Here is a 27964-nt window from a genome sequence, read left to right as displayed (position 1 = left end):
GCAAAGCTCCAGCAATAATTAAGCCTCCTAAATTTGCTATGTTCTCTACTTCCCAAATGTAAGAAAGAACTGGTGATCTCTGATCTCTCTGAAGAGACAGAGTTCTTTCTCCAGCTTGGATTGGGAGTGGCCTTATACTGTTGGGCTCACCAAGGATGCAGAGCACTGTTGGTCTCAGAAGAGAGCTCTGTATTGCACACAAAGGCCCCAGCCATTGGACGTGCTACTTAACAAGTAGAAATATCAGTGAGCAAAGAACAGTGTGGGACTATGTTTTAATAACGCAAATACTTGCATAGGTATTGGGCCCTATACAAAGATTAACTCATTAAATATTCAAAAGTCTATGAGATAGGCACTCCTATAATTCTCATTTTACATATATGGAAAACCATGACACGGAAAAACTAAACAACTTGCACAAGATCATATAGCTAGTAAGTGATAGCTTCACTCTAGACAGCCTAACCTGGTGACTGTGATGCTTATTTATTCACTGTATTGTCCTACCTCTCTGGGAAGAACTGTGACTCCAGAGTCATGGCATTTGGGAGGAAGGGGTAGCTTTTACTAACCAAAAATAAGGAGGAAGAGAAGGAGGAGAGGAAGGAAATGGAGGAGGTGGGGAGGGGAAGGCAGAGAAAAGAGAGGAGGAGGTGAAGAAAAGAAAAACCCCATTGTTTGTGACAATAGGCAAGATATTTAATCTTTCTGTGTCCTAAGGTTACATGTAGTAATTTGCTTTGGCATGAAGCAAATGACAAAATTCCGTTTTTCTTTAGAGCATTAGAGGTTCTCTGGGAAATGATGTCTTTTAAGTACCAAATTGCAGTATTATTAATGATCTTTATATAAGTAAAATTCTCTCATACTGTATCTGAATAAATTAACTGAGAGCGTCTGTGGAGGGCAGGAAAAGGGCTTCACTCCTTGATGAAAGCCATTAACCTAAGTCTAGCTCTTGGCGTCCCATTGAATTCTAAATACATTTTCTAATTTTTAGATCTAGGAACAAAACTCTGCTATTGCAGGTAATTAAAGTCATTCTGAGAAAAGTGTGCACACATGTATTGTATTGCCAGCCTTTGAACAGAATGTGAATAGCCAAGTATGGGAAGTTCCGTTGGTTACTCCAATCACTGGATGAACATTGACCCATTTCAGATACTTCTGTGACTCATCCAAAAAGCTCCAGATCACAAGTTCAGCATTTAAATGGAAACACAAATGCCATAGTATGGAGATTTTCCTCACTTCAATGACTACCCTTCCTAAATCAAGAAACATTCTAATTTGAGGCATACCAAAAATAGCACTGGTACATATGGAGTCTCAAAATTAACAGTTACTATAAATAGGCACCACTTTGTCAAAGACCCAATTCTAAGACTAAAATTTTATATAATACCATGACCATGTTTTGATGTCAAGAAATTTTCAATCACTGTTCTAGTGCCATAAAAAGAAATCTAAAATGGGCTGATTCTATTTTTTGCTGATGATTAAATATCACGGTCATCCCAGTGTTGTGCAGGAAAAAAAAGTGGGAAGAGCTAGGGAAGCCATAATATCAAGAGAGCAGGCTTCCCGATATCCTACAGAATATGGCCACAAAGAAAAGGTCTTTAGAGAAGACAGAGGAAGTCTTTGTGCCAAATAGAAAACATCTCATTCAGCATAGCAAGCACTTGTGAGAAATCAGATGCAGATAAAATCTTCAACACACTAAGTGCACTTTGCCATTGTCCTCATTTTTCCCCCTATCTTCTCCAAACTCGTCTGATTTCCTTCAGATGGTCTATCAAAAAAGGAAAAGCAATTTCCCAAAACAAATATACTTAAATTTCTACTTCCAATGCAGATGATTAGGAAACTGAAAAAACATATTTATAGGTTTCAAACAGGAAAAGCAGCCCTACAGATGGAAGGCTGAATTCAGCAGACTCAGCTCAAGCCTAAGATCATCAACCTATGTGACTTTGTACAAATCATTTGGTCTTGTCGGGCTACAGTCTCCTCCTCTGCAAAATGGAGCTAATACCTGCTTCCCTCTCAGATTGTTATGAAAACCAATTTATATGGTCTCTGTAACCCGTTGTGTGTCCTAAACCATGACGTGCTCTGAACACATCAAATGTTATACAGGATCTTCTGTTAAAAGTTATTGAACTTTCTGCAAAAAGCATGGGACCTAATAACTGTTATTTCTTTGCCAAAAGGGGGAGATTTGCAAGTGCTTGTGAGCCTTTTAAAGCCAAAGAAGCATCAAAAATGTGACTTTCCTCTTGATGCAGTCAAGATGGAAAAAGAACTAAATGCAGAAAAACAGTTATTTAATGTTTAATGAGTATAACTTAATGCTTTGGAAAGACCAAATCATCTTTGTGCCACGTAAAACCATTTTGCTCCATCAGTGATGGGCACCTCACACTTTGCAAAACACCAGTCTAGAGAATCCTTGTACTTCTAGACATAGAATTCCAGGTTCATTCTGCTAAATGACTTAACCAAAGGCACAGCTTCATTCAGTTGCAAAATTGAGCTAAAAATATAAGATCTTTAGTGTCTTTCAGTGCTCCTCACCAACAAAGCTCACAATCAACTAAGTTGTGCATGATTTCTCAATTTTTACAAAGTGATAGACTACATACAAATAACAAATCCCTCAGTTAATGACCTCAGGGAACTGGGATTTCACTGCAGATGGTTAGCAATGGAAAACAAATTTTGAGTTGTTATCAAAATTAAACACCTGCAGATGAGTGATTGGATCAACCAAGTGGCTAATCAGGAGAATCTCTTCTTGTGTTGTTAATCATGTACAACATTTATGTATTGAATATACATTTATGTATACTCAATATTGCAGAACTCTCTAGATCCATCCACATGGGTTGCCTGTCAAATAGATATGTGCCCAGGTATGAGTGCTCATGTATTAACCCTTTAAGAAATTTGGCAACGCAGACATGATCATGTCACTCTCCAGTGGCTTCATTACCTGTGGGATAAAATCCAGAATCTCTAACACTATCTTAAAAGTCCCCTCCCCATGGTCTTATCCTCATCCCTTTTGCCACACCATTGTGTTCCAATATTTCTTTTGCTCTTCATGTTCTAGCCATACTGACCTTTTATTTTCTCAAAACTAGGCTTATTCATGCTGTTTCACCTGCCAAGAAGGCTCTTAGTTAGCCCCACCATCTCCCTGATCATGCTAATGCTCATTTATTCTTCAAGTCTCAGATTAAACAGCACATCCTCAAAGGAGTCTTCCCTGTACCCCCAAATTAGATTATATTCAACTGTCACAAATTCTCTATTTCTTTACTACTGTCAATCACAGTTGAATTGCTGGTTCCTGTCTTTCTACTCCAGTGTGTAAGCTCATTGAAGGTTGGGAGTGTATGTCTCTCATCTATCCCTCTAGCTCTGGCATGTACAACAGAGTCTGATACTAAATAGACATCACTAGGCAATTGTTGAATGAATGAATACATGAATGGTTTCAGATTGGTCTACACCTAAGGCAACAGAGTCCTCCAGAATAATTTAGTAATCTTGAGAAGATCTAGTAGTATTTTTCAGCTTCATCTAGACCATTCTCTTTTTCTAAATGTTCATGATATAAAGGTTCCGGGGCAGGGGGTGGGGTGGAGAAAGTGTAAGCCAATCCTCCATAGAGCTGAGTGACATGCCAGGATCCTTGGTATAATTCTGTCATGAGGAATGCACCCTCCTCAAAGTTTAAGGCACCATAATGTTCAGCCTAGTGGGCTCAGATGATCCTCACACAATCTTGGGGAAAAGATGGACTGATAAGAAGATATCCTCAAGCCTTCCATCTGGCTTTTTTTTTTTTTTTAAGCAACAAAAATTAGTCTACTTTCACATTAAAGCAAATGTTATTTTTTTAAGATTTTACTTATTTACTCATTCATGAGGGACACAGAGAGAGGCAGAGACATATGCAGAGGGAGAAGCAGGCTCCATGCAGGGAGCCCGATGTGGGACTCAATCCTAGGATCGCAGGATCACGACCTGAGATGAAGGTAGAAACTCAACCACTAAGCCACCCAAGTTGCCCCTGAAGCAAACATTATAATTTGCTTCTCAAGTAGCCACAATGATGAAGAGAGGCCATGCTATAGGGTTCTTGGTGTAATAAGAGGCAGTGGTGCAGTGGAAAGAGTATTGGACAAGGAATCAGAAGACATAGATTCTGGTTCTGGCTCTGCCACTTATTTGCTGAGGACCTTAAGCATCCATCTCTTTTCAGCTAAAATACCCTTCCCTTTTAAATTCTATGGACCTTTGGCCTTCAGGGTTCCCATGAGCACCAAATGAGATAATTATATTTTACTATTGTATATAAGAGTTTCTAGTTCTTCAATTACAGAAAAAAAATTATAAAACTGTAAAATGCTAGGCAAAGTATGATAATTTTGTCACTGGTCCTTGGAAGCAGTTTCATCTTCCTGATTTTGGACAGAATCTATAACAGTAAAGTGATTTTTCATTCCCTGCCATCTGATGGCTGGTAAAGATAGCCCTGTTCACACCAGGCTAGTTAGGGAGGGCAGAGTTAGAAGTTACAGCTGGTTCATCTTCGAGAGGCATCAGGGCAGTGATTGGGTATAATGTACCTCCCTTGCTTTTCCTTATTCTTCTATAGCATGAAAACTGTCTTTAAATGAAGCAGTCCATTATTATGAGTCTGTGGGTCATACTCTTGTTGGCTGTAACACAGCAAATGCTTGACATAAATGATAACCTGAATCATAGGTCAGAGAAGCTCCACCTACAGGAAATGGTTTTAAAAGAAACATAAGTCCTATCTCTCCTCATTCATGCTCAAATTACTGAGATGGAGGCTTTTTCCATACAATTAGAGCTGAAGTTGAAATTTAAAGCTTCATATAAGTAATACAGTAAATTTTTACTAAGATGCTAATAAGCAAGGCTTTTTAAAGCGGCACTTGAGGAAAAAGGTATTAGATACTGTCATTATAAAAGAAAAAAAGAGAGACAAAAAAAAAAGAACCAAATTAATCTTCTGACTTTACTCTTTCAGGTTATGAGACATTAAAATGGATTTATTTTTAAGTGCGCTGTTGTTTTTTTGGATTATCACAGTCAAAATAACTGTGGTGAGAAACATACAGGAAGAAATAACTCCTGTCCAAAGCTGATCCTCACAATGCTTTCTTGAGTTCTAGAGTATTTCTCAGAAACCTGTACTGAAGAAGAACTGGGTTGACCCATTGTTGACATTGTTCCTAATTGCAGACTTATCAACGAATCCCTGAGGGACCAGCTGCTGGTGACCATCCAGAAGACTTTCACGTACACTAGGACCCAAGCCCAGCATCTGTTCATCATCCTCATGGAGTGCATGAAGAAGAAGGAATTGGTATGTAAACAGCGTTCCCCACGAGTGGCAGAGGCCTCTCCATATTCCTTTAGTCCGTCGAAACATTTTCTTGAATCACACACCAACTGTTCTTTATTTCCAGCCAAGCTCACAACGTTCCCCAGGCTCTATTGGCTCCTGTAGCCTCCTCCCCTCAGTAGCAAAGACACTACTTATTCTGCCCAGATTTAATGAAGTGTGTGTAGCTGGGTTTCAGCATCCTAGAGAAGCTCACCCCGAATGCTTCCGATTGCCTCCACAAAGGAGTGGAGGAGAGAAAATAGGTTTCCTCCTGGAAAATGCTTCCCTTGGTGCTTCCCTTTGCTTGGTAGTAGGGAATCACTGATGGGCTTATTGTCAAATATCTTAGTGACACAGGGCCTGGGCTAATGTGCTAATCCATGCAGGTAGAAAAGGGAGTGACATGCCCACGGAATGCTGGAAACTTCTGTAGCTTCCAAAGTGTCCTCCAATAACTGCTGAAACATTCCTTACATCTGGTGCAAGTGTCTTGCAAATGTGGTATCATCCCAGAGACCTTCTGTTAGAGTGAACAGAAATAACACGAGCTAACATTTAACGAGTACTTGCTATGTGCCAGGCAGCATGAGAAATCTTTACATGCATTAACTTCTGTGATCTTTAAACTGTCCCAATGAGAGAGGTGCCATTATTATCCTCACCTTACAGATGAGGAGATGCAAACAGACTTGATTAGTAAATGAGGGAGCAGGATTCAATACCGTGGCATTTAATCTCTGCGGGAAATGCTTTTATCAGAAATTGTCTCATTGAATCAAATGTTGTACATCGCCCACTCTGAGCAGATTCCCTGCAGGCCTCAGCAAGCAAAGACTATCCTCAGAGGTCATTGGAGCCTGCCTGCTGACAGGGGAAGTTAAAAGAGCAGCTTAAACCTGAACAGAAGCCTCCCTCAGGTTTTGAATCACCCTAAGTCTGCGTGGGCATTATGGAATGATTATCTTTGGGGATGTAAGGGGGGCACTCTTCTCCAGAGGGACACCAGGGCCAGACTCTGAAAGGTTCAACCACAGGGAGGCAGATAGGTAAGGAGGGGCTGGAGTGAGCCGCTTTCAGCCAGTTCCCCCACTAAGCATGGCCTAGAGCGGTCTTGCTCAGGATGGTGTCCTGATGCCCAGGACAGCTGCTGACACCCACAGGGGCTCACTGTGACTGCCAGGAGGGAGGAGAGCAAGGAAAGGAGGCAACTTCTGAGTTTGAGAAGCCAAACACTTAGGAAAACAGGACTTGACTCAAGTAAGCAAGACCTACGTCCAGCAAGTATCCTCCATGACCTTTGTGAGAACCTTCAGCCCTTTCTGGGTTTTGCACCTCTAATCCTTGAGTGTCCATAGACCCAGGTAGTCTGTCCACTTTGTACAGAGAAGCCAGCACACTGATGAGGTTCACAGCCACGACTGCTGGTGCCCGCAAGGAGACTCAAGTCAACACTCCCTCCAGCCCCAGAGGGGGGCATAAACCCCTCAGCATGCCACACATAGGATGGATTTCCTACTGACTTCGTGCTAACAGTCAGTTTCCCAATGCCAACTGTGAAAACTTACCAGAACTATCCATTTCAGGGGTCCTGTAAATTTCCTAGAAAGGCAGTTAGGATTAAAATTCAAGGAACCACTTAGAAGTCATAGAACCAAACGAAAGTGAGTGGTCTCCCCAAGTGAAGTATTCCGCAGGACTATTCCCTGGAACTCTACCTAATAATCATTATGTTGCTTCTCCATAGCCCCTGCTGTAAAGGTCAACTGTATCTTAGTGACAGATATTTACTGCAAGATATGTGAGATATCCCTAGCTGTGGGCTAAGGCAATGCAATCTTAACAGGAAATAAGTTATCCTCTTCTCAGAACTGGGCAGAAATTAAGATTTTTTTTTTAAATCACAAGAATTTTCATTTTGGAGGGACTGTTCATATGCACAGAAAGCACCAGATGCTTTATAAATGATATGGACATGAGGCAGATATTGTTTCTCCCCTATGGAGGGGAGTCAAGGAGCAAAGTGAGGTGAAGGGAGAGTGGAGATGTGCACACCTCCAGGAGGAGCCCGCCGGGAGGGGGTGTCCTGCCGCAGAGCCCAGGTGGCTTCTACTCCCCATGCTGCCTACCTTAGCACATCTCACGGCCAGGAAACAGCCACATGAACTTGGTGAGAACCTTTAGCCCCTCCCAGGTTTGGGGTGAAAGTTTCCACTTCTCAGAAGTTCACATGGAGCTCTTTCTCACTTCTGTAGCCTCCCAGTTGCATTTATTCCCTTCACAGATGAAGTGGGATAGACCATTCTGAGGTCAGTCTAACTCTGGCTAAGTTCAGTGAAGGGATCTGGTGCCAGAGCTGGGCTGACGTCTTTCTCACCCCCGCATCCTTGTAACTTCTGTAAGAAAGAATTTCACCAGGAATGTGTAATTAGCTTGTGAAATGCAGGTGCCTGGGCCACGTGGCCTCATGGAAAATACCCCTCGATGTGCCTTTTGGGCTGGTACATTCTATTCATTCCATATTGTCCTTGGAGCAATTTACTTCTCCTCTTGGGCCCAAACAACATCTCAGAATCTGTCACCTTTTGAGAAGATACAACCCCCTAGAAAGCAGCCTCTGAGCTATGTTCCATCAGAGTTACCAAAAGAGAAAGATTAAGTCTGTTCTCAGCTGCATATCAACTTGGAGGCACCTAGTGTACTGTCACCCCCTTCCTCCTCAAGAGGAGTCTAGTCAGGAAGAGCTCGGGACCAGGAAGAGGACCCCAAGTGGCAAAGCACAGTGTGAGGCTGATTGTATGTGTAGAAACCAAAGTCTTGTAGTTCCAAAGTGCAGGGCCATCTCCTCGCCCCTGCTCTGCCTCCCCGACATCCTGTGCGCCCCTTCCAACCCTCCAGCCCCACTGCTTTAGCACATTTCCCTTCCACTCTGTAGTGAAGGAGGACCTCGCTCAGCCATGTAAGCCCCCCATGGTATGCGGGGCCCAGACTGCGTCCCAGTGGAGGAGGCCACTAGTCCAGAGACTAGTTCACCACCTTTGTGTCCACACTGATGGTTCCTCCCACCTGCTGTCCTTTCTCAGCTGCTGGACCTCGCACGGGCCACCTTGCCACCACCTGTCAATCACACCCGGGAGTCAGGTCCGCACTCAGTGCGGACTCTGCTCCCAAAATCAGGACTTTAAAATCCACTCCCAGCTCCAAGCACAACTGTCCTCCCTCCTCCACTTGCCACCATCACTCATTCATCTCAAACTTGAACACCAAGCTTCTCTGTGACTCGCTAGTCAGAGCTCAAACATCTGAGATGATTTTCACAGAAGCAGAGTGGAATTGAGTGCAGTGTTCTCTGCCCTGTGCCTCGCAGAGAGCGCAGACTGTTTCCACTCTTCGCTGGCCTGGGTCCTTTCACTTACCCACCCCTCTGCCCCTGGGCCTGCTGCTTCTCAGTACCACTCCCAAAGCAGGGTCATTTGGTTCTTACTTGGGCCTCTAGTGATGCCAGTCACCTCTCCTGCTCCCTACAATTGTGGAAACCTTGATAGTCTGACTGCCACTTGGGGACCTTTGCAATACCTATCACTGCCTTTATGGTATGGGGACACCAGCCTCTTGCTTCCTTCCCTACAGTGAGTTCTCCTGTGCTGTAGTGATTCTAAAGCCCAGAAGTGATCTTTGCAACTAGACTATTAAGTATGCTTATCCAGTCCATCAATTCAGGATGTACATGAGGAAAAATAAATTGATTTGTCCTTAAACGTCTTCAGTCAAGAAGCTTCTCGGGATGCCACAGAAATACAGTGGAGAGGTAGCTTGGGTGCAATCAGAGGGGACCTGGGATCGAGATGTATTTGGAAGATGATGGACACACAGCCTGCAAGGTGAAACTGTTCCTTCCTAGCAGCCAAAGCTGTGGCATCTCAATGTCATCACATTCTCACCAGGGGAGGGGGGGGGGCACCTTCAGGCAAGGAATAGCCAAGGGCTACTCTAAAATCTAACAGCCATTCTCCACCGACTGGCCATCGAAAATCAGGCCACGGGTCAAATCTAACACACAAGCTGTGGTCTGCTGGCCCCTCTACACAGTAATGCCAGTTGCTTCCAACTGAAGCACAGAATCAATGACATCACTCATTTGAATGTAAATGTTTCGCTTATATTTCCAGTCTTAAATTCCATCGCTTTTTTATGGACCTTTCATGCTAAGGAAACCAATCTTCTTGCAGTTATTTTTTTTTTTATTATTGCCTGCTTCCCTGCATTTTTTCAAACTTAGGGCTCTCTCAATTAGCCATAACCAATTGCCAAACACACATATGCCTATGAATGCACGAGTGTGCATGCCACATTCACACACATGCATACACACACACACCTAGAATACACTGCACTCCTTTATTTGCAGCTCTCTTGTGGTACTTATCATTTATACCTTAAGTCATTTATATATCTTTGACTTCTCATGTAAGCTGTTAAGAGCAGAATCTGTGTCTAATTCATTATTCTGTTTTCCCTTCACTCACTTATCCCTTATCCCTTAGCAGCAGAGCATATACATAGCAGACACTCAATAAATCTTTATTTAATGGGTGAATAAATGAACGAATTCAGATGAATATACATTAGTGGGGACAGATACGTATTTAATATCCATAAATTGCCTTAAAATCTCCATTAACGCAGTGTTACATCTCCTTAGGGAGTCATAGATTTGGTTTATGGACTTAGGTTTGATTCAGGGCCATCTGCTTAAGTTGTGGGAGGTATTCTAATGTGGTGGTTATGAGGAGCAAGCTCTAGGAGCAGACAAACCTGCATTCCAGTTCTGGCTTTATCACGCAGGTGACTTAACTCCATGAAGCCCCAGGACTGACCACTTTAATAATACTCATGTGTTCTAGATCCACCACACTTCCTCCTAGTGGTAAGATTATACTTTGATTCTTTAAAAAAAAAAAAAAAAAAGACACAGTGAGACAAAAATCATCATAGACCAAAAGATCAAGACTGGCCCAAGGGTTTCCCATGCCCTATATCCATGCCCTGCCAAGTACAAGGCCAGGCAGTCCCCAGATGTCACTCACACGGCTTCCTGTTCTTGCTTGACAGGCTATAGAGCTGGCGAATCTCCCCTAGACACTAGGGAAGGCCACAGAGAAGTGTGGTCCGTGTCTTTCCGATGAGTCCCTGGAGGCCAATGTCCTCTACCTTCCAATTCAGGAAGATCTGTTTCTTTACGAGGATGTATTTAAAGTGTATGCTGATATCACATCACAACTTCAGCTGCATTTGGAAAAATGAGAGGCAATTCTCTCTACCTATCTTCATAGATTCATAAAAACTAAGCAAACATGACTTCTAAACAAAGAGGTTTCTTCTCTTTTTGTCAACAAGCCCCTTCTATCCAGGAAAGGACCACAAAGTCTGAGATGTTCCTTGCTTAGGAAATCAGACTCTTGATACCAAGGGCAGGCAGCTGAGTGTTACTTGACAAGTTAGGGTCTCAGCATCGTGTAGGAGATGCTCCTGAAGACCCAGGTTACCCTGAGTTACTAAGAATGCAGCATTTTAGCACGTGTAAAGAACACTGGCACAGTATGAGGCTCTGAGGAAGCCCTGGATGACTTTCACTATAATTACATTTATTCTATGAGTAACTATAGATACTAATTCGAGTGTAAGCACAGATGTCTACACTTGCCCTTGTATTTCTGTAGTCCTAGCTAAAATTGTCAGTTAGGCACAATTTGACCTCGGAGATCTATCATCCCACCTTCACATTCCAGCTTCCCTCTTTGCTCATCTCAATGGACAGAAAGTACAGGCAAAAGGAAACATATACGTAACCTGCCACTGTCAACCCTGTTTAACACCAACAGCCAAACAAGCACAGTAGACTCCTATGATCATGAGGGGAGAAAACAAAGCTGCAAAGGAAGGAGCTTTTTAAGCCAAATGACTGAGAGTCATAGAGTCATGTATCAAGTTAAAAAAACAGTCCTTTCCAACACAGGGTTTGGAGAGAAATAGAAATGCTCTTTGAGATAGATGCTGAATTGTACCTTACTTCTTTTAAGTTCATTTAAATGTCATCATCACATAATTTAAATCTCAATATTTTAAATGAGATAGTGGGAAAAGAATGCAGAAGAAGTATTGCTCCCTTAAAAATGTTCTCCATATTACATTCTCAACACACAGTGGGTGATTGCAGGTTGATTTTTGAAGGTTCTGAAACTCTTAGATTAGAATATCATTTTCTAGGAATAAGGATGATGCAGGTTTTAGACTCCATTTGCTTGGCTTCAAATCCCAGATTTGCATTTAATGCATGACACTCGGCAAACTATTTAATCTCTAGATACCTTTGTTTTTTTCTTCCAGAGAATTATGTCTATTTTTCAGCTAACCAGAAAAATGAAACAAATTGGAGGAGTCCATAGAAGTGTACAGAAAAATCCCATTTGATTTCCATCCTCACTATCAAGGTCTCAGACTCTCTCAGAACCAACAGAAACACCCCTGACCTTTCCTAGCCATAGTCAGCAAAAATTATCAGTGGATTAGAGGCAATAGGAAAACAGAAAATGCTCTGTTTTACTGAGAAAAATAAAATATTATGATAAATGAAATATAAATACACAAGAAACAAACATATTATTGCATTCCTACTTTAAGAGCTGACTTATTAAATATTATACCTAACAATTGTTTTGAGTTTCAGATCTAAGACAGACTTTCTAGAGACTGGGTTTCAGAGACTCCACATCTCACCTCTACTCTGTGTTCCACTCTGCCCTCAAGGCCAGGGTCTCACCATGTTTGCCTTGACCAATGGTTCCTGCTTGGCCAGTCCCTCCGTTCCAACTGACACTCAGCTGCGGAACACCTCTTAAAGAACAGCTCTCCTAACCGTAACCTCCCACCCAATCAGAAACCCCCATTGTCCTTAGCAGTGTTTGCCAAAGTGAGGAATGCTGTTTGCATAAGAGATTGTTTCAGGAGGAAGACAAATCAATATTTTTATTTTAAGAGGCATGTTTTAATTTGCATTATATTACAAATAATGACAACAAAACACAAAACCATGACTAGTAAGCCTAAATAAACACAAAGTTTAAAGGGGAATCAATTCAAAGATCTGATTATAGTGTTGGTATATAGATATGGCGAAACAATGAAGACTATACAAGCTAGACTGTTAGCTTGGAATTAAGTTTCAGTTCCTTAATATAGTATTTAAGGCCTTTTCTGGTCTGGATCTGGTCTACCTTTCCAGCCACAACTACTAATACTACTAATTTTATCCCTTATACTTTAGTCTAACCAAGTCCAATTTTCATTGAGGTAAAAGACCGTGCCTTATGCATCTTTCTGTATTTTGTGAAAGCTCTTGAATCCTCTCTTCAAATGTTAAATGTAGTAGTTTCTAGAAGTACTGAAATGGATTCCCTACCTCTACCCTACAGCCGATTCCCAGCTAGGAATATTACTATCCAAAAAGGAATACAGGGACCAGTGTTTTTTCTGAATTCAATAGAGTAAAAATTCTTAGCCTTGTGTCTAAGAACAGCCATAAGTCTTCAGTAAGTTCGGTGAGTCCCCTGAAAATATATGCAAATTTTTGTAAGCATAAGCATATTATGGGAAGAATACATTGAATTCTCAGATTCCCCCGGGATGAATCACTCCAAAGAGTTAAGAACCACTGTAGTAGATGCCCTCCCATAGCAATAACTACATTTGGACCACAGGACCCATAAACACTGCCTTTCATTCCTTCTAGTCCCTCAGAGATACCCCATCTGAATGAACATTTAACCTCCAAGGAATTTCTGTGTGCACCTCCACGTCTCTCATTAACAGTTCCTGTACATGTAAGCTCTTCCATGCTAAACAGTCAATCATGCATTTCAGGAAGCCCACAGCTTGTAATTGGGCTATGATCCAAAGATCTATTTACAGCTCAGAACCCAGTGTCTCATAAAGCAATGTAAATAATAGAGCAAAATTCTGGTTTGCAATAAAGAGACTAAGAACAGGAAACCAAGAAGTGTACTTCCGAAGAAGAAAAAGATTGTCATCCCCTTCTCTGGGACAGGATGACCCTAGTCATAAAATTGTTCATGTATTCGCATTTTAGAACCTGTTCCCTCTTCCTCCCTCTTCCACCGCACCCCAGAAGCCTCCGATTCACATCATTTCCAGACTCTGCTTCCTCCAGCATCTCCTTCACAGCTAAATGCAAGGAGAAAAAGCGTTAACAGACGCTGGTTTAACCTTTCTCTCTTTTTAATTTATCTTGAGTTTTCTAACCCTTCCCAGTGACACTTCCTTTGACCAAAGGCTGTAGAACTCAAGTTTGAAAATTACATCTCAAAGGGGCACAGGTGGTTCCCAAAGTATTTATTTCTTCCCACCGCTTGGATCCCATGGAATGCCCTCAAACCTGTATGCTTTAGTGTGGTTGGAAACCGTAGTGTTTGCAGAAGGGTGGAGGGGAAATTAAATGGGAAGGAGCAAAAGAGGCTGGAGAACGCAGGTTATTTGTAAACCGGGTGTCGAAAAGCAGGATGCTTTCTGTTCTCCCTTCCTTGCTAATCAATGTGTATACAGTACCTCCTGTCATGTGAACTCATTCACCCACATTTCCATCTATATTAGTATTTATGCTTCTTCTTATTAGGTGTGATGCCCAGTAAATGAATACATTCATCAAATCCCAAGGTTTCGGCCTGGGGCCATTAGCCTGAGGCGGATCACGTGTCACCCAATAGACCATTCTCCCAATTTATTATCTGCCTTCACCAAGCCCCAGCCTTGACCGGATAAAATTATCCTGATTGAGGAGGACAAACATACACCGCATAAAGATGATCACTGCCGCTATCATCTCTATCATTTATCTTTGATTTTTATCTGCTCTACTTGGCTATTTTCTCCCTCAGAGACAATCTAAATGTCGTGCCTGCCAATCTCCTCCTTTATTTCAGAACTGATTTGCGTTGTTTTTTCTCCTTCTCATCTGGTCTTTTTCTCTCTTGTGTTTTCTTTATGCTCCCGCCCAGTTCCGTGGTTTATGATCAGCTGCAGCCAGGGCTCAGGCTCACTCTGGAGCTGATCTGCCTTCTTTATTTCCCTAATGACATGGCTAACATGTCCCTGATCCCCATCCTTGTGGACCACAGCACCGGCCTCTGGTGGCCACACAACTGTAGTTTCCTCCCTCTTGTACTCCTCCTCCTTCCTTTTTTTTTAATTTATGGAAACATAGGCACATAACCCACAGAAACATAGAGGTTCGAGGTGTTGGGAAAACACAGGGCAGACAGAGGCTCCAACATCGGCCACATGTTGGAATCACTTGGGGAGCTTTAAAAACAACAAGCCTGGATCCTACCCCTGGCGGCTCTCATGTCATTGGCCTGGGATGTGGCCTGAGTCTGAAAGATGGTAAAAGCTTTCTCACAGAAGAGAATGCTTGCTTCTGCACCATTACTACTTACAGTTCTATGTCTTTCTATGCCTTTGAGCCTAGATAATTCTGGTATAATTTGTCACAAGGAGATGGGGTTAATTTTTTTGGAAAACAAAATTTCACCTATATGAAACTCCTCATTTTCCAAAGATGCCACCAAGTGAAGTGTAATGATATATTAAGAACAGGCCTGGTGGGAGGCTGGAATAGAGAAAAAGCATAATTCAGTGAAATTGGCCACAATCAACTTGATTTTAAATACATATCTTCCTCAGCTTGCAGCGGGGTTACACCCTGATAAACCCATCATAAAATGAAAATATTATTAAGCCAAAAATGCATTTAATTCAGCTAACCTGCTGAACATCACAGCTTAGCAGAGCCTATCATGTGCGTGATCAGAACACAATAGCCTACAGTTGGACAAAGTCATCAAACACAAAGCCTACTTCATAGTAAAGTGTTGAATGTCTCATGTAATTTCTGGAATAGTGTACCGAATGTGAAAAACAGAATGTATGGATTCAGAATGGTTGTCAGCAAACTGGTTGTTGACCTCGTAACTGCAGGGCTGACCAGGAGCTGGGGCTGCATCACAAGAAATTGTCCTAACATGTATCACCAGCCCAGAATGATCCATATTCAAAATTCAAAATCCAGTTTCCACTGAATACAAATCACTTCCACACCAGAATAAAGCCGAAAAATCATAAATTAAAGCTGGGAACTGTCTATACTGGGATCCCATTCTCCAAGTGCTTGGCCATGACTTCTAACAAGTGTTCAGAAGTTGGGGGACTTCACTACCACCCCAAGGGCTCTGTACATGCTCGCAATGACCCCTTCAGTGATCAAGGACAGACAGGAAGAAAAAGGTGTCACTGCCTCCTGGAGAGCAGAGAAGGAAAAGGAAGTGGAGGACGAGGAGTATATTAATCCCTAGTCTGCCAGTTGCTTTGTAATTTTATCTTCCCCACAACACTAAGAGACAGAATGTCCTCCCTATTTTTACTGACTTGAGATCAGTCAGCTGATAAGTGACATGGTCGGGGCTCCTCCTGCCCTCCCACCCATTGCCATCGTCCATTCAAAAACCATTTCCCTGCTTCTTCTCTGAGAAAACACCAAGTGTCAGATGACATTGATGTGGTGGGAGGGTCTAGGGACCCCAGGGTCTTGGGATGGGAGACCACAGTGGCTTCTGAGTGGGCCAAAGGCAAGGAGTGGATCCTGTCACCAAGCTGGGCCGCCTGGTGAAGGACATGAAGATCAAGTCCTGGAGGAGATATATTTCTTCTTCCTGCCCATTAAGGAATCTGAGATCACTGACTTTTTCCTGGGGTATCTGAAGGATGAGGTTTTAAAGACTATGCTGGTGCAAAAGCAGCCCTGTGCTGGCCAGTGGACCAGGTTCAAGGCATTTATTGCCATCAGAGAGGACTACGGACATGTCGGTCTGGGTGTTAAGTGCTCCAGCGAGAGGGCCACTGCCATCCATGGGGCCATGGTCTTGGTCAAGCTTTCCACCTATGTGGCGAGGCTACTTGGAAAACAAGATCAATAAGGCCCACATTGTCCCATGCATGATGACCAGCTGCTGTGGCTGTGCTTGTGCACCTCACCTCTGACCACAGGGGCACTGGCACTGTGCCTCAGCTCCTATGCCCAAGAAGCTACTGATGATGGCCGGTATAGATGACTGCTATACCTCAGCCAGGGGCCACGCTGCCACCCTGGGCAACTTTGCAAAGGCCACTTTTGACGCCATTCCCAACACCTACCGCTGTCTCACCCTGACCTCAGAAAACAAACTGTGTTCACCAAATCTCCCTCTCAGGAATTCACTGACATTCACTGACCCAGGCTCCAGCTGTGGCCACCACATACTTTATACAAGAAAAAGAAAGTGAATCAAAACCAGTTACAAAAAACAACAATAACAACAAAAATGAAAGCAAACAAACAAACAAAAAACCCACAAAAAAGCAAAAACAACTACCCTACTTCTGACATGGGTGAAATAAAGTTCCCTCACCACTGCCCACCAACCTCATTCCAGGCAGGAGCCAGGGTGGTTTCTACCCAGAAGATAGGGAGCTTGCAGCTCTCAGCCTCACCTCGAGGTAGGCTGACTTGGGGCCCAGGAAATAAGGCTGGATTTTTCCTGGCAGCATGTTAACCTCCACAGGGCCCTGGCTTGGGGGGAGAAACACAAATTCCACCAGTCGATTCCAGCAGGGGCTGCACGAATGCCAAGAGCAGAGTGTGAGTCCTTTCATCAGGTTCCCCCACCCATGGAGCCAGTGGAGAACAACAGAACGTTCCAGAACCACACCATCCTGTCAGCTAACAACACTAACAAACCATCAAATGCCAGGGATTTGAACAGGGGCAGGCTACCTCACCTTAACGAAGTAGCACCATTTTTTTCCAAATCTGTAGAGGACAGGCTGGTAACAAAGGGAGAGATCTCATTACAAAGTGGCACTTCCAGGGGCACGGGGTGCAGGGTGCAGGGGGAAATGATAGACTCTCAAGAGGTTTTCCCTGAGAATGACTGCCAGGACTTACACCCGTGTGTTTCCTTGCTGTGGCACTGGTCTCTCATCTCAGCCACTCTGGGTTTCTTTGGTTTCTGGCATTTGCTTGTACCCTTCCTTCTGCCTGAAACTCTTTCCCTCTAGCCTTTGCGTGGCTGGCTCTTGTCATTTTTCATACTCAGCTTGAACACCCCCTCCTCCAGGAAGCCTTCCCTGACCACCCTATGTAAAGCTCTTCCCCCTTTCCCTCTGTTGTTTGTTTTGTGATGGCGCTTGCCACCCTGTGCACTTCTCCCATTTATTTGTGTTCGCATGTGTTTGTGTCTGCACTTTTAGACTCCCTGAAGACATGTCTCGTCCAGCATGTCACACATAGCTAGATAGAAAGTAGATGCTTGATTTAAATGCCTGCTGAATAAATTAATACACAAAGCCCAGGTCTGCCATATTTGATACTGTATTTTTTCTCCCCCTGCCCTTTTATTTTTTTTCCAACTACTATTTAGGGAGGACTCTATTTCAGACCCTCTGCTAGGCACGTTGCACATATATTTCATTTGAAACTCAAAATAACACTATGTGATAGGTGTTATTTCTCCAATTTCACAGATTAAGAAACTAAGGCTTAAGACATTAGGTTTCTTGCCTAAGCCAGCATCATAATTGAAACAGCCAGGCTTCAAGCACAGATGTGTCTAATTCCAAAGCTTTTGCTTTTCTCACCCTCTGGCACTGTCTCTATGGGGTGGGGTTGGGGCAGGCAGCAAAAAAAGACATAGTATCAGGGAGGATGAGTAACCTTTCCAAAGACTGGAACAACAATGCGTCTCATTTATCTTTCTTTCTCCCCTTGTAGTTGTTCATCTCTTCTCCCCACGCCATCTCACATTGCCAAAAACATGCACATTCACTGGCAGGAAACACAGAAATGATCCCTGTCAGAGATAGTGCTTTCTGGAAGCCTTGAAGTCAGGAAGTCACTTTGAACAGCAAGCTCCTTTTCCAGGGCTTTCTGGAAATCTCTATATTTCTAGTCCCTCCATACACCATCCTCAGCACCTGCACCTGCAGAGAGCTGCCCCTACAGTGGCGGAATGCTCTGGAAAGGGCCACTGTGCCCGGATAACACACCCACCGGCATCCCAAACTCAGGACTCACAGGGGCCGACTGCGAGTTCCATTGTGGACAAAAATGGGGGCATGATGATGAAGGAGAGGACCCCACCCTGACTCCAGCAGAGCCTGAGATTGCCAGGACCAGTCACTGGCCTTTGTGTGGCTTTAAATGCCACTGTTCCAACTCTGCCTAAGACAAAATGTTTCTCGACAACCCGATTTCCAACCAGACCTCAACCATCTGCCATCCAGGAGCCGTAATCCCTGTCTTCCTCTTTCATTGGTCCTCAGAAGATCTCCGTCCCCACTGCAGCTGTTTTATCTCCTTGTGTGGGTTGATTTTGTCACTCTGCCAGCTTAGCGGTGCTTGGTAGCACTCTCAGCCCCAAAAGGGTAAGCCAGAGGGCTCAGAGCGCAGAATTTTCCAAACCTCCTTATAATACGCCGGCAAACTCCCAGATGCCCTGTGGGCACGGGCACACAAAGGGGCGGGAAGCAGAGCAGATGCCAAGCACAGCACACATTGTACACAAATAAACATGGGCATATGCAGAAAGCTCACTGCGGGAAAATCCAAGCAGGAAATGCATCTTTTTTTAAAGCCAAATCATCACACATGCCAATGAATTTTGAGCATTGAACAGAAGTCCAGAAGGTATGCGGGAAATGCTAGTGGCATCCATGGGGTGGGCAGGTTGGAACGTTCTAAATCACACAGAGCAAGCTAAAGTCTGTTACCTGCAATACTCTTCTGTTCGACAAACTATTTTTGCAGTTTTTCATTCATTTCTTGAGTGCCTGCCACATACCCCGCAGTATTCAAAGGGCCCAGATTACAGCAGTACCAATCCTCATACAGCGTGCATGCCAGTGGGGAAGGGATAGTAAAGAAATAAATAATATACGGAATGGAAGAGGCAATGATCTTGTGCTAATATATCAAGTACCACCAGGATTAAAGATTTGCCACCAGATTTAGCAGGATGGATTTTGTTGGTGACCTTGAGAAGTACAGTTTCAGTGGTGGTATAGAAGAAAATCCTGAATGCAGCACATCCAAGAGAGAATGAGACTTGCAAGGAGTAGAAACATGTGAGACTAAAAACTGCTTTGGAGGAATTTTACAACTTAAAAAAAAAAAAAAAACTGGGGAGGCTGGAGAACCAAGGCTGGAGATACCATCAAGGGATGGTATCACAATAACTCTTGTCCATAAAAAAATTCTGTGACCTTAAATGTTTACCCTCTTCAGTATTGGAAGAGGCAGGGCGGAGATTTTGGTAATTATCTTCATTCTCTTTTAAACCCGAGAGAAATGACATTGAAATACTTTTGGCCTAGAGGCCACGGAGAAATCAGAGATTGAAATAATAATTTTTAAAAGAAGGCATTTACTGGGTGCTTATGAGATACTAGTAAATTATAAATATTCCCTCTCTTTCATTTAAATCTAAAAACCACCTTAACAACTAGGTATTATTGTCCTCTCTCCTCTTTAAAGCTGAGAGAGGGTAAGTGATTTGCCCAAGAGAACAGGGAAGGTTAAGTAGCAGCCTCAAGATTTGAATCCAGACTTGACTGAGTAAACGTTTTGAGTACTTTCCACTTCTCTCTATGGACTGGCTTTTAACTCTCCAGCCTAAAAATCTCACCTCCAATGACTTGATCACATGGAATACACAATCTAAATGACCTCTGGGTCTAAATGACCTCTGGGTCTCAGCCAGCACTGCTTTTCTTGGGTTCCATGATTCATTTACAGGGTCAGAGTCTTCTTCCCTATTTGAATTACTTTCACATCTCTCGGTGAATAACCGTCTTGAACTTGAGTATGAACATAGCTTTGACCCAATTCATTTTTTCCATTGTAAAAGCAATACATGGTGATTAAAAGTAAATTTTTTATTGATTTAGAGACTACCACAAAATAAAAGGAGGGACAATATTACCCACAGCCCCACAAGCCACCAAAGACTTTTGTTAAATTTCCTTCTAAGGAAGTTTTTTCCCTATATGTAAGTTTCCAGATTTGTTTGAAACACCATAGTAACTATATTTATATTTCTATATATATAGAGAGAGAAATATATATATATATATTTGGACAATGAGGTTTTTTGTTTAGCATTAAAACACTTGCATTGTTTTATATAATTCATAAACATACAGTTTTTAAGGTTAAAATCATTCATTATTTCACAGTGGGATTCCCCTACCAAAAACATTAGGTTAAATTTTAAAGTCAGGAAAAAACATAAAGCGTGCACCTAAGCCCTCCTACCCATACTTTTAGAAGAGAGTAGATGTCTGGTTATAAGGATAACAGAGACAGTGCTACCAGTAGCTTCTTTCCTTTCCACCATGACTCTCAAACTCATTTTCTGTAAGATATCTGTCTGGGCAAGAATTCACTTTGTGGTCATCCTATTATCAATGTTACAAATTATCAATGTTATGACCCTATTGAAATACTTGAAAAACCTTTGGATTTAGTAGCATGCCAACACCACGTCTACCTTAACAAAGCCTTCCTCACCATTAAAATTGCACATGAATACAGTTTATGAGCACCTACTGAAAACTGCCCAATATTCTAGCATTTGAACAAAGGATGATTGTTAAATATGATAATGCAGAAATGGCCTTATTATTGGACCTTTTCAGTCATGAAGTTTATATAATTAATTTTAATTCATGTAATGTCAAAACATTTTGTTGGGCAACTTGCCGAGTTGGGCATTGTCATGTTAGACATGGTAGGATTTGACCTTAGTCAAAACCTACTAGAGAGAGAACCTTTATCCCCTGCATATGCAGTCCATGTGAAGTAGCCATAGGATAAGAAGAAATCATGAACAAAAAGAAATATGAAGACCCAGCCAACACTTGACATCGGTGAGGAATGCAGCCTATCACTAATGTATTCCTGCCAGTCTTAGCTTGATTGAATTTGCATTCTCCATGAACGTGGCTCTGACACTCGCCCTGGAGAAAGTCCCATTGTAAGTCTCCTGTTTGCTGAGTATAATTCAACCAGCAAGGTTATCTCCATACCAGCTGTTGACCAACAAAACAATGACCTATTATTGAAAAGTCAATAGTTATTGAATAGTTCATCTTTATTCTTAACATGCAATTAAGACTATGTCAGGAACAGAGGTAGAAACCAACTAGAATCACCAGAGAATCCCCCTTTACTCCTCCTCTCACATATGCTCTAGTTCTCTTTTTGTCTTTATTTTCCTTTTGAATGGTTTTGCAAGTGGTGTTACCAATAAATCTATGTCTGATCAGAAGTGGTTCATTTGGTAAAACATCACTGAAATCGAACTATTGATGAACAGTATTTTTTTTTCTTTTCTGGACAATTCTCTAAAGCAAATAAGAAAACAAAAAACATCCATATCTTCTTAACAGCTTTGTCTCTCACCAGTATTTTTCTAAATTACTTTTCCTATGCATGTGGGAGGAAGAAATAGAACCCTTAAAGTTTGGAGGAGCCAAAATACTGGAAAATATGGGAAAAAAATTATTTTTCAGGAGAGGACATACTCACTAGTTCAAAGCCTAATTTTAAGTAGTTTACAGCCCCCATGACTATCATTTATTCTGACTTGAGAAAGAGTAACTACTTGGGGAATGAAGGATTTACAGTAGCAGTTGTTGGAACAACTGGCCCTCAGCCTGGCCAAACATTCTCCAGAATTTATAACATAAAATTGCCGTGTCAGAATGAGCCTCCAGGGAGCTAAAACAACCAACTGACAAGCTGTTCTGCTGCCTGTTAAGGCGGAGCGGGGGTCTCTCTCCTTCTGGATCCCAAAGCATTCAAAGTTAGACCAAGTATTTAAGCCCCCAGGGGAAATTATCTGATCATCTCATCATTCTGGCATTATTAAAAAAAACAAAAAAACAAAAAAACAAGCACAGACACAGGACAGTTATTCCTAGCTACCGTGGCCCACTTATCTAGGATTATGAGTTACTCCATAGGGAGTTAAAGGACACCACAGCAAGAAAAAGAAACTGTAGGGATCATTGAGATTAAATCAACTCATTCAGTGTACTACAGGGGAAATGAGGGCTTTAAATAAAAACAATAATAGCAACAGCATTTACCGAACACTTTTCTAGGTGGCTGGGTTTTTGGAGCCCATTATCAAGCTAGTTCAGTTACTCCAAGATTTTGTCATGATCTTTCTGACTGTGCTATGCATATTAATTCACTTTTCTCACAACAACCTATGAAAGCAATCTTTTTTTAAAAAAAAATTTAAATCCAATTTAATTAACATATAATGTATTATTAGTTTCAGAGGTAAAATTTAGTGATTCATAATCTTGTCAGTGTCATCATCTGTAAAACAGATGACATGCTCAAGGCCACAGAGCCCATTAAGTGGCACAAAATATTGTATGGTCACCTATTATTATATTATCTGTAACACGTTATTTCATGATAAAATACAATGTTATAACAAATTTATGTTATATAATAGTATTCTATGTTGAAACTTATAAAAATTTATTTCTCTAGAAGGTTCTATGCATCAAATATTTTATTCAAGAGTGTTACAATCCATCCAGCATGCATTGCTGAGGCCAGTCAGGAAAAAATAATATGCCATATCCCACATAATAAAAGTCCTCTAATTTCAGTAAATAAGAAATAAATGAATCAACCTTGCATCTGGAGAAGGTGTTCAGAAAATATCTACTAAATCAAAATCTGAATTTTACTCTTAGAATCAACACAGTGGATCATATGGGTCGAGAAATCATAGTTTCAACACTAAGATCTAGACTAAATGGCTTTGGATGTGAACTACCAACTGGATGGAATCTTTGAAATAGGAACGATTCTGGAAAATTCCATGTGTGTAGTTAGCATATTGCTTAATGTGTATATATAATGTGTGTATTAGATGTGTGTCAGTGTAAAATGTGGAATGCTATTTTTAACTTCTTTGGATTGACATCTAGTCAAATATTTCTAAAAGTTAAAAACCTGACCATTTAAAAAGCTGTAGGTAAAACCCAACAAAAAACTGAGCTGGAGTGAAAGCAGGAGCATCCAAAATTCTTTCACAAGTCAGCATAAGTAAGTTACTAGTGATAAAGATGAAGTCTTCCCCCTGGATTCTATCCCAGTTCCAGAAATACCTCCTTTCCTCTTGCATATCAGAAAGTATGGGATCGATCACTTTGAAAAGGTACATTTAGAATGCTTGTTTCAGAAAGTGGCAAAAATATCCTTCTGCTTTAAGGGACTTTCAAGTTCTTTCCCAGCCTTTGCCACATTGGCCTGGGTGGTTCTGTCACTGCTTAGTGTGTTCAATGAAGCAGGGCTTGAAAGCAATCGAAACCCTTAGTTGATTAGACCTCTACCAGGAGCCAGTCTACTTGAAATTACAAGCTGGACTCCTTGAAATGAAACCTGTCATACCGAGCAAAGCTGTTGACTGCCTGTCACATCTGGAAATTCTTAGAGAAATTGAACTACCCTGACAGAAGGACTCAAAAAAACCAAACAACCAGGAAAATATTCACGAGCCTCCTCTTTTTTACGCAGCATCAGGGATGCTAGTGGCTGTGGGCTGTCTTCCTCGTTCATTCTTAGAGGCATGATGGTCATGCTTTAGTTGTCTTACTTACTTATTTATTTTTTGTAGGCTCCACACCCTAGGTGGAGCCCCACACAGGGCCTGAGCTCATGACCCTGAGATCAAGACCTGAGCTGAGATCAAGAGTTGGATGCTTAACCAACTGAGCCTTAGTGGCCTTTTTAAAAGTTGATGAGTGATACTTGATAAGATAGTGTCTTGAGTAAGTAAAGGATTTGTCACTCACATGATATTTCTTCTTTTGGAAAAAAAAAAAAATTCTTCCCATTGCCTGACTTATTCTAGGGACTGCCTCACTTCTACCAGGTCTTAGGCTCATGGAGTTATAGTGTCCATGAACTTGGCATTACCTACTGTTTCAGATTAACGGTATAATTAGGAAGAGACACTAATGGTGTCATGCTCTGAAATAGGCTCTACTACCTAATAAAACCTAGATTTTTCTTTTCTAAGCGGTAAATAAAAATAAAACCCGGTTCCCTTTCAAGGAACTAGAATTGTCCATTGTACCTAATATAAACCCACTAATTTTCATTTTGTTCAAAATTTCAGGGACCCACTAATTTTACATTTTTTCCCCATGGCTAAATTAAGCTTCACTTAGCTGCCCAAATATTCTTTTGTTTCTTGCTATGGACCACTATGGCCAGAAAAAAGAATATATCTCAGGCACATTCTTTTTATCTTGTGAAACTGTATTTATTCTTTTAACTAGGAAAATGGCAGTTTTTATTTTTTAAAGATAGATTTATTTGTTTGTTTGTTTGTTTGTTTGTTTGTTTACAAAAGACCCATAAAGCAAGGCAGAGACATAGGCAGAGGGAGAAGCAGGCCGGGAGTCCCATGAGGCACTCTACCCCAGGGCCCGGGGATCATGACCTGAGCCAAAGGCAGATGCTCAACCACCGAACCATCCAGGTGCCCCTAAAATGGTAGTTTTTAATCTTTGAACTGAGCTTTACCCTAAGTTATAGTTCCAATTCCATAGAAACAAATATCTATGTAGAACCACAGTGTCACTAAACTTTAGTCTAAAGTGTGAATTAAATTGTATGTTCTCAGTTATCCAAAAGAGGAGATAAAAAGAAAGTGATCCTAAAGACAGGCACAGTACATGAACGTATACAGATGTAGATAATATAGATATATTCCTAGGCATGTGTAGGTATGCATGAATATAGTATATACAATACCTGTGTGTGTGTATCTGCTACATATTGACTAGTAGCCTTTAAGTGGGTCATGGTGCAAGCAACTGTGCAGTGACACTTTAAAGATCCCTAGTTAATATTTTACCTAAAGACTCCTAGTAAATATGTGTGTATATATATGCACATATTAATTATTGATGATCAGTTATTGTACTATTATATATTTATATAGACTATTAAATATCATCAAATTTGGTAGTATGTATGCATGCACATGTTAACTAGGAGTTTTTAAATATATATATATTTACACATATATACACAGTGTATATGTGTATATACTGCCTGTCACATCTGGAAATTCTTAGAGAAATTGAACTAGCCTGACAGAAGGACTCAAAAAAAACAAACAACCGGGAAAATATTCACGAGCCTCCTCTTTTTTTCGCAGCATCTTGCAGGATGCCTTAATATTTCTGGGAGGAAGGAATAAAGGAGAAAAATATAACTGAAAGAAATTCAGGGTTTGTACGAGAAAGGGACTCAGCATTACAATGTTCCTTGAATGTTTCCATGCATCTACAAGTACATCATTTAAGCTATGTAGTGTTTCATGGCAATGGGCGGATAAGGAAGAGGTTAAAGGACAGAGAAGCGTCTCTCACTGATGTCCAGAAGTGAACGGCAGAGCAGCCGACTCAAAGACAGGTGCTGGACAGGAAATAGTGACATTCTACTTTGCACCACTGTCGCCTCAATTAAATGCAGTAGCTTTATAATTGCTAGCTAAAAATACACACCTCTGCATGCCATGCTCCCATGCCTATTTTTGGGAATTTGACTTTCTTTAGCAGCTTGCTTTATTCCATGCCCATTCTTCTGTTGGGCACCGAAGGGAATTCTCTGTTCAAAAAGCAAAGTCCAAAAGAGCTGCTGATCAGTGATAGATAGCACCTGTCTGGGATGATCTAGCCAACCAGTGGGTGCTCTTGCCAAAACCACAGAGAGGAAGTTCAAGGCTGAGTGGAAACCGTGTCTTTCTGTGGAATCAGGTACTTCTTCCCCTCTCCTCTGAGTTGGTGGTTTTCCAGGGAATAAGAGATGAATTGCGACCTTTAGAGAACCCTAGGGAGATGGGCCAGCCACCATGATTCTTTCTTTCTTCCAAGCTTTTCTTTTCCTTCCAGCTCACTGAGTAGGCAACTGCCCCCCGCAACAAGAGGAGATGAGGTTCCCGTGATAGAGTAGCTGGTCAGGGGGCCTGGGAGCCATCGGGCTGTAGGGCTCTGCAGCATCAGCCCTTCTTCCAGCAGATCTGCGTGGCCATGGGCATCAACTGTGGAACACTACCTCGACCTCAGTGTGGCTGCCAGTAGTTCTTCTGCCCACCCCCCCCATAGAATCCAGGCCATTCTAATGAGCCATCTGGCAGAATGAGTGGGGACGCCTTTAGGCTGGGTTGTGTCTGAGAGCACGGCATGGGAATGCCAGCTCTGTGACTTTGAGTTGAGTTACTTGACTTTCTCAAGCCTCAGGTATCTCTACTGGAAAACAGGAATGAGGACACTAAGGGTAATGGGGAAGATTCCATGAGACTCATACGTATATCGTGTTTAGAGGCGTGCCTGCACCCCACAGCTGCCGTTATTATGAAGGGCTCACTTCTATTCCCACTTTAGGCAGATGTGCTGATTTCACTTAGCAGCTGCTCTCCTTAAGAGTCTAGAAATGTTAAATTCCTTATTCCCTAAGCAGGGAGGAACAGGAGGAGCTGAAATAAAATTAATTAGAAAATGTGCCTGCCAAAAAAAAAACCATGACAATACCTAATTTATCTAAAGATCTCTTATACAGAAATTTCAACTGCTCTGAACTGGGAAATAAGAAATGGAAACAAACAAACAAAAAAAAGACTTATCTGAATGTCAGCATTGGTATCAAACAATCTGTGCACTAAATCCCACATGGTCATGGGCACTAAATGCCACGGAAAGCCGCACTCTTCTGCTCCAGCGTAGCCTGGTTTTCCTGCCCTTTGCAGCCAGAAAGCAGGAAGGCATAATGAATGAGCATTGTCAGAAGAGTTGGATGGAGTGTCCAAAATCTATAAATAGCAGATACAGGATCTCTAAACATGAGAAGGCTGAGCCATTTAGATAGGGCCAAATAGGCCTACCTTCCCTGTCAATGAGAACATCGCTAAATCATGCCAGACGAAAAAAAAAATGAATTTTCATTTTACTTAATGTAGTCTAAGAAGACAAATGTGTCCATTCCATTTTAGACAAGTTTCTACCCAAGAGAATTAACGTGTTTTTACTTGGCTTTAAGGGATAATCCGTACTTAACTAGAAAATTTGCTTCGGTGGAACACTCCATTCTTTATATCTCTAAACAGGATAGACACCATTGTCTAAGTGGGTGATCAATGTAGCGGGGGGCGGGTGAAAAAATGCTGGCAGTTGATTGATGAGATAAATACAAAGTCGAACATTTTTCTTTGTGGAAAAGGCAATGCCAGTTAAAAAGTCCATTCTGTCACCCAAGAGAATCACACTCCGATTGGTACAGAGTTGCCTTCTGGGACGACGGTTGGCATATTTAACATTGCCTAGTCACAT

The 27964-nt window shown here is 41.8% G+C and overlaps 1 protein-coding gene and 1 pseudogene across 30 annotated transcripts in view; both read left to right on the top strand.

Annotated features, from left to right (window-relative positions):
• Window positions 1-27964, top strand: part of TRPM3 (transient receptor potential cation channel subfamily M member 3) — an 862465-nt gene that overhangs the window by 702300 nt on the left and 132201 nt on the right. For all 30 annotated transcript variants that reach the window (XM_072762579.1, XM_072762569.1, XM_072762536.1 and 27 more), the window contains one exon: window positions 5290-5413. In XM_072762579.1, coding sequence (XP_072618680.1) covers window positions 5290-5413 — 124 coding nt within the window. The remainder of the gene's footprint in view (window positions 1-5289; window positions 5414-27964) is intronic.
• LOC112922054 (small ribosomal subunit protein uS5 pseudogene) lies at window positions 15748-16770 on the top strand (annotated as a pseudogene).

This window comes from Vulpes vulpes, chromosome 1 (genome assembly GCF_048418805.1).
Source record: "Vulpes vulpes isolate BD-2025 chromosome 1, VulVul3, whole genome shotgun sequence".
Classification (NCBI taxonomy): domain Eukaryota; kingdom Metazoa; phylum Chordata; class Mammalia; order Carnivora; family Canidae; genus Vulpes; species Vulpes vulpes.
The sequence above is the reverse complement of the archived record's forward strand: the minus strand, read 5'-3'. Positions and strand labels throughout refer to the sequence as shown.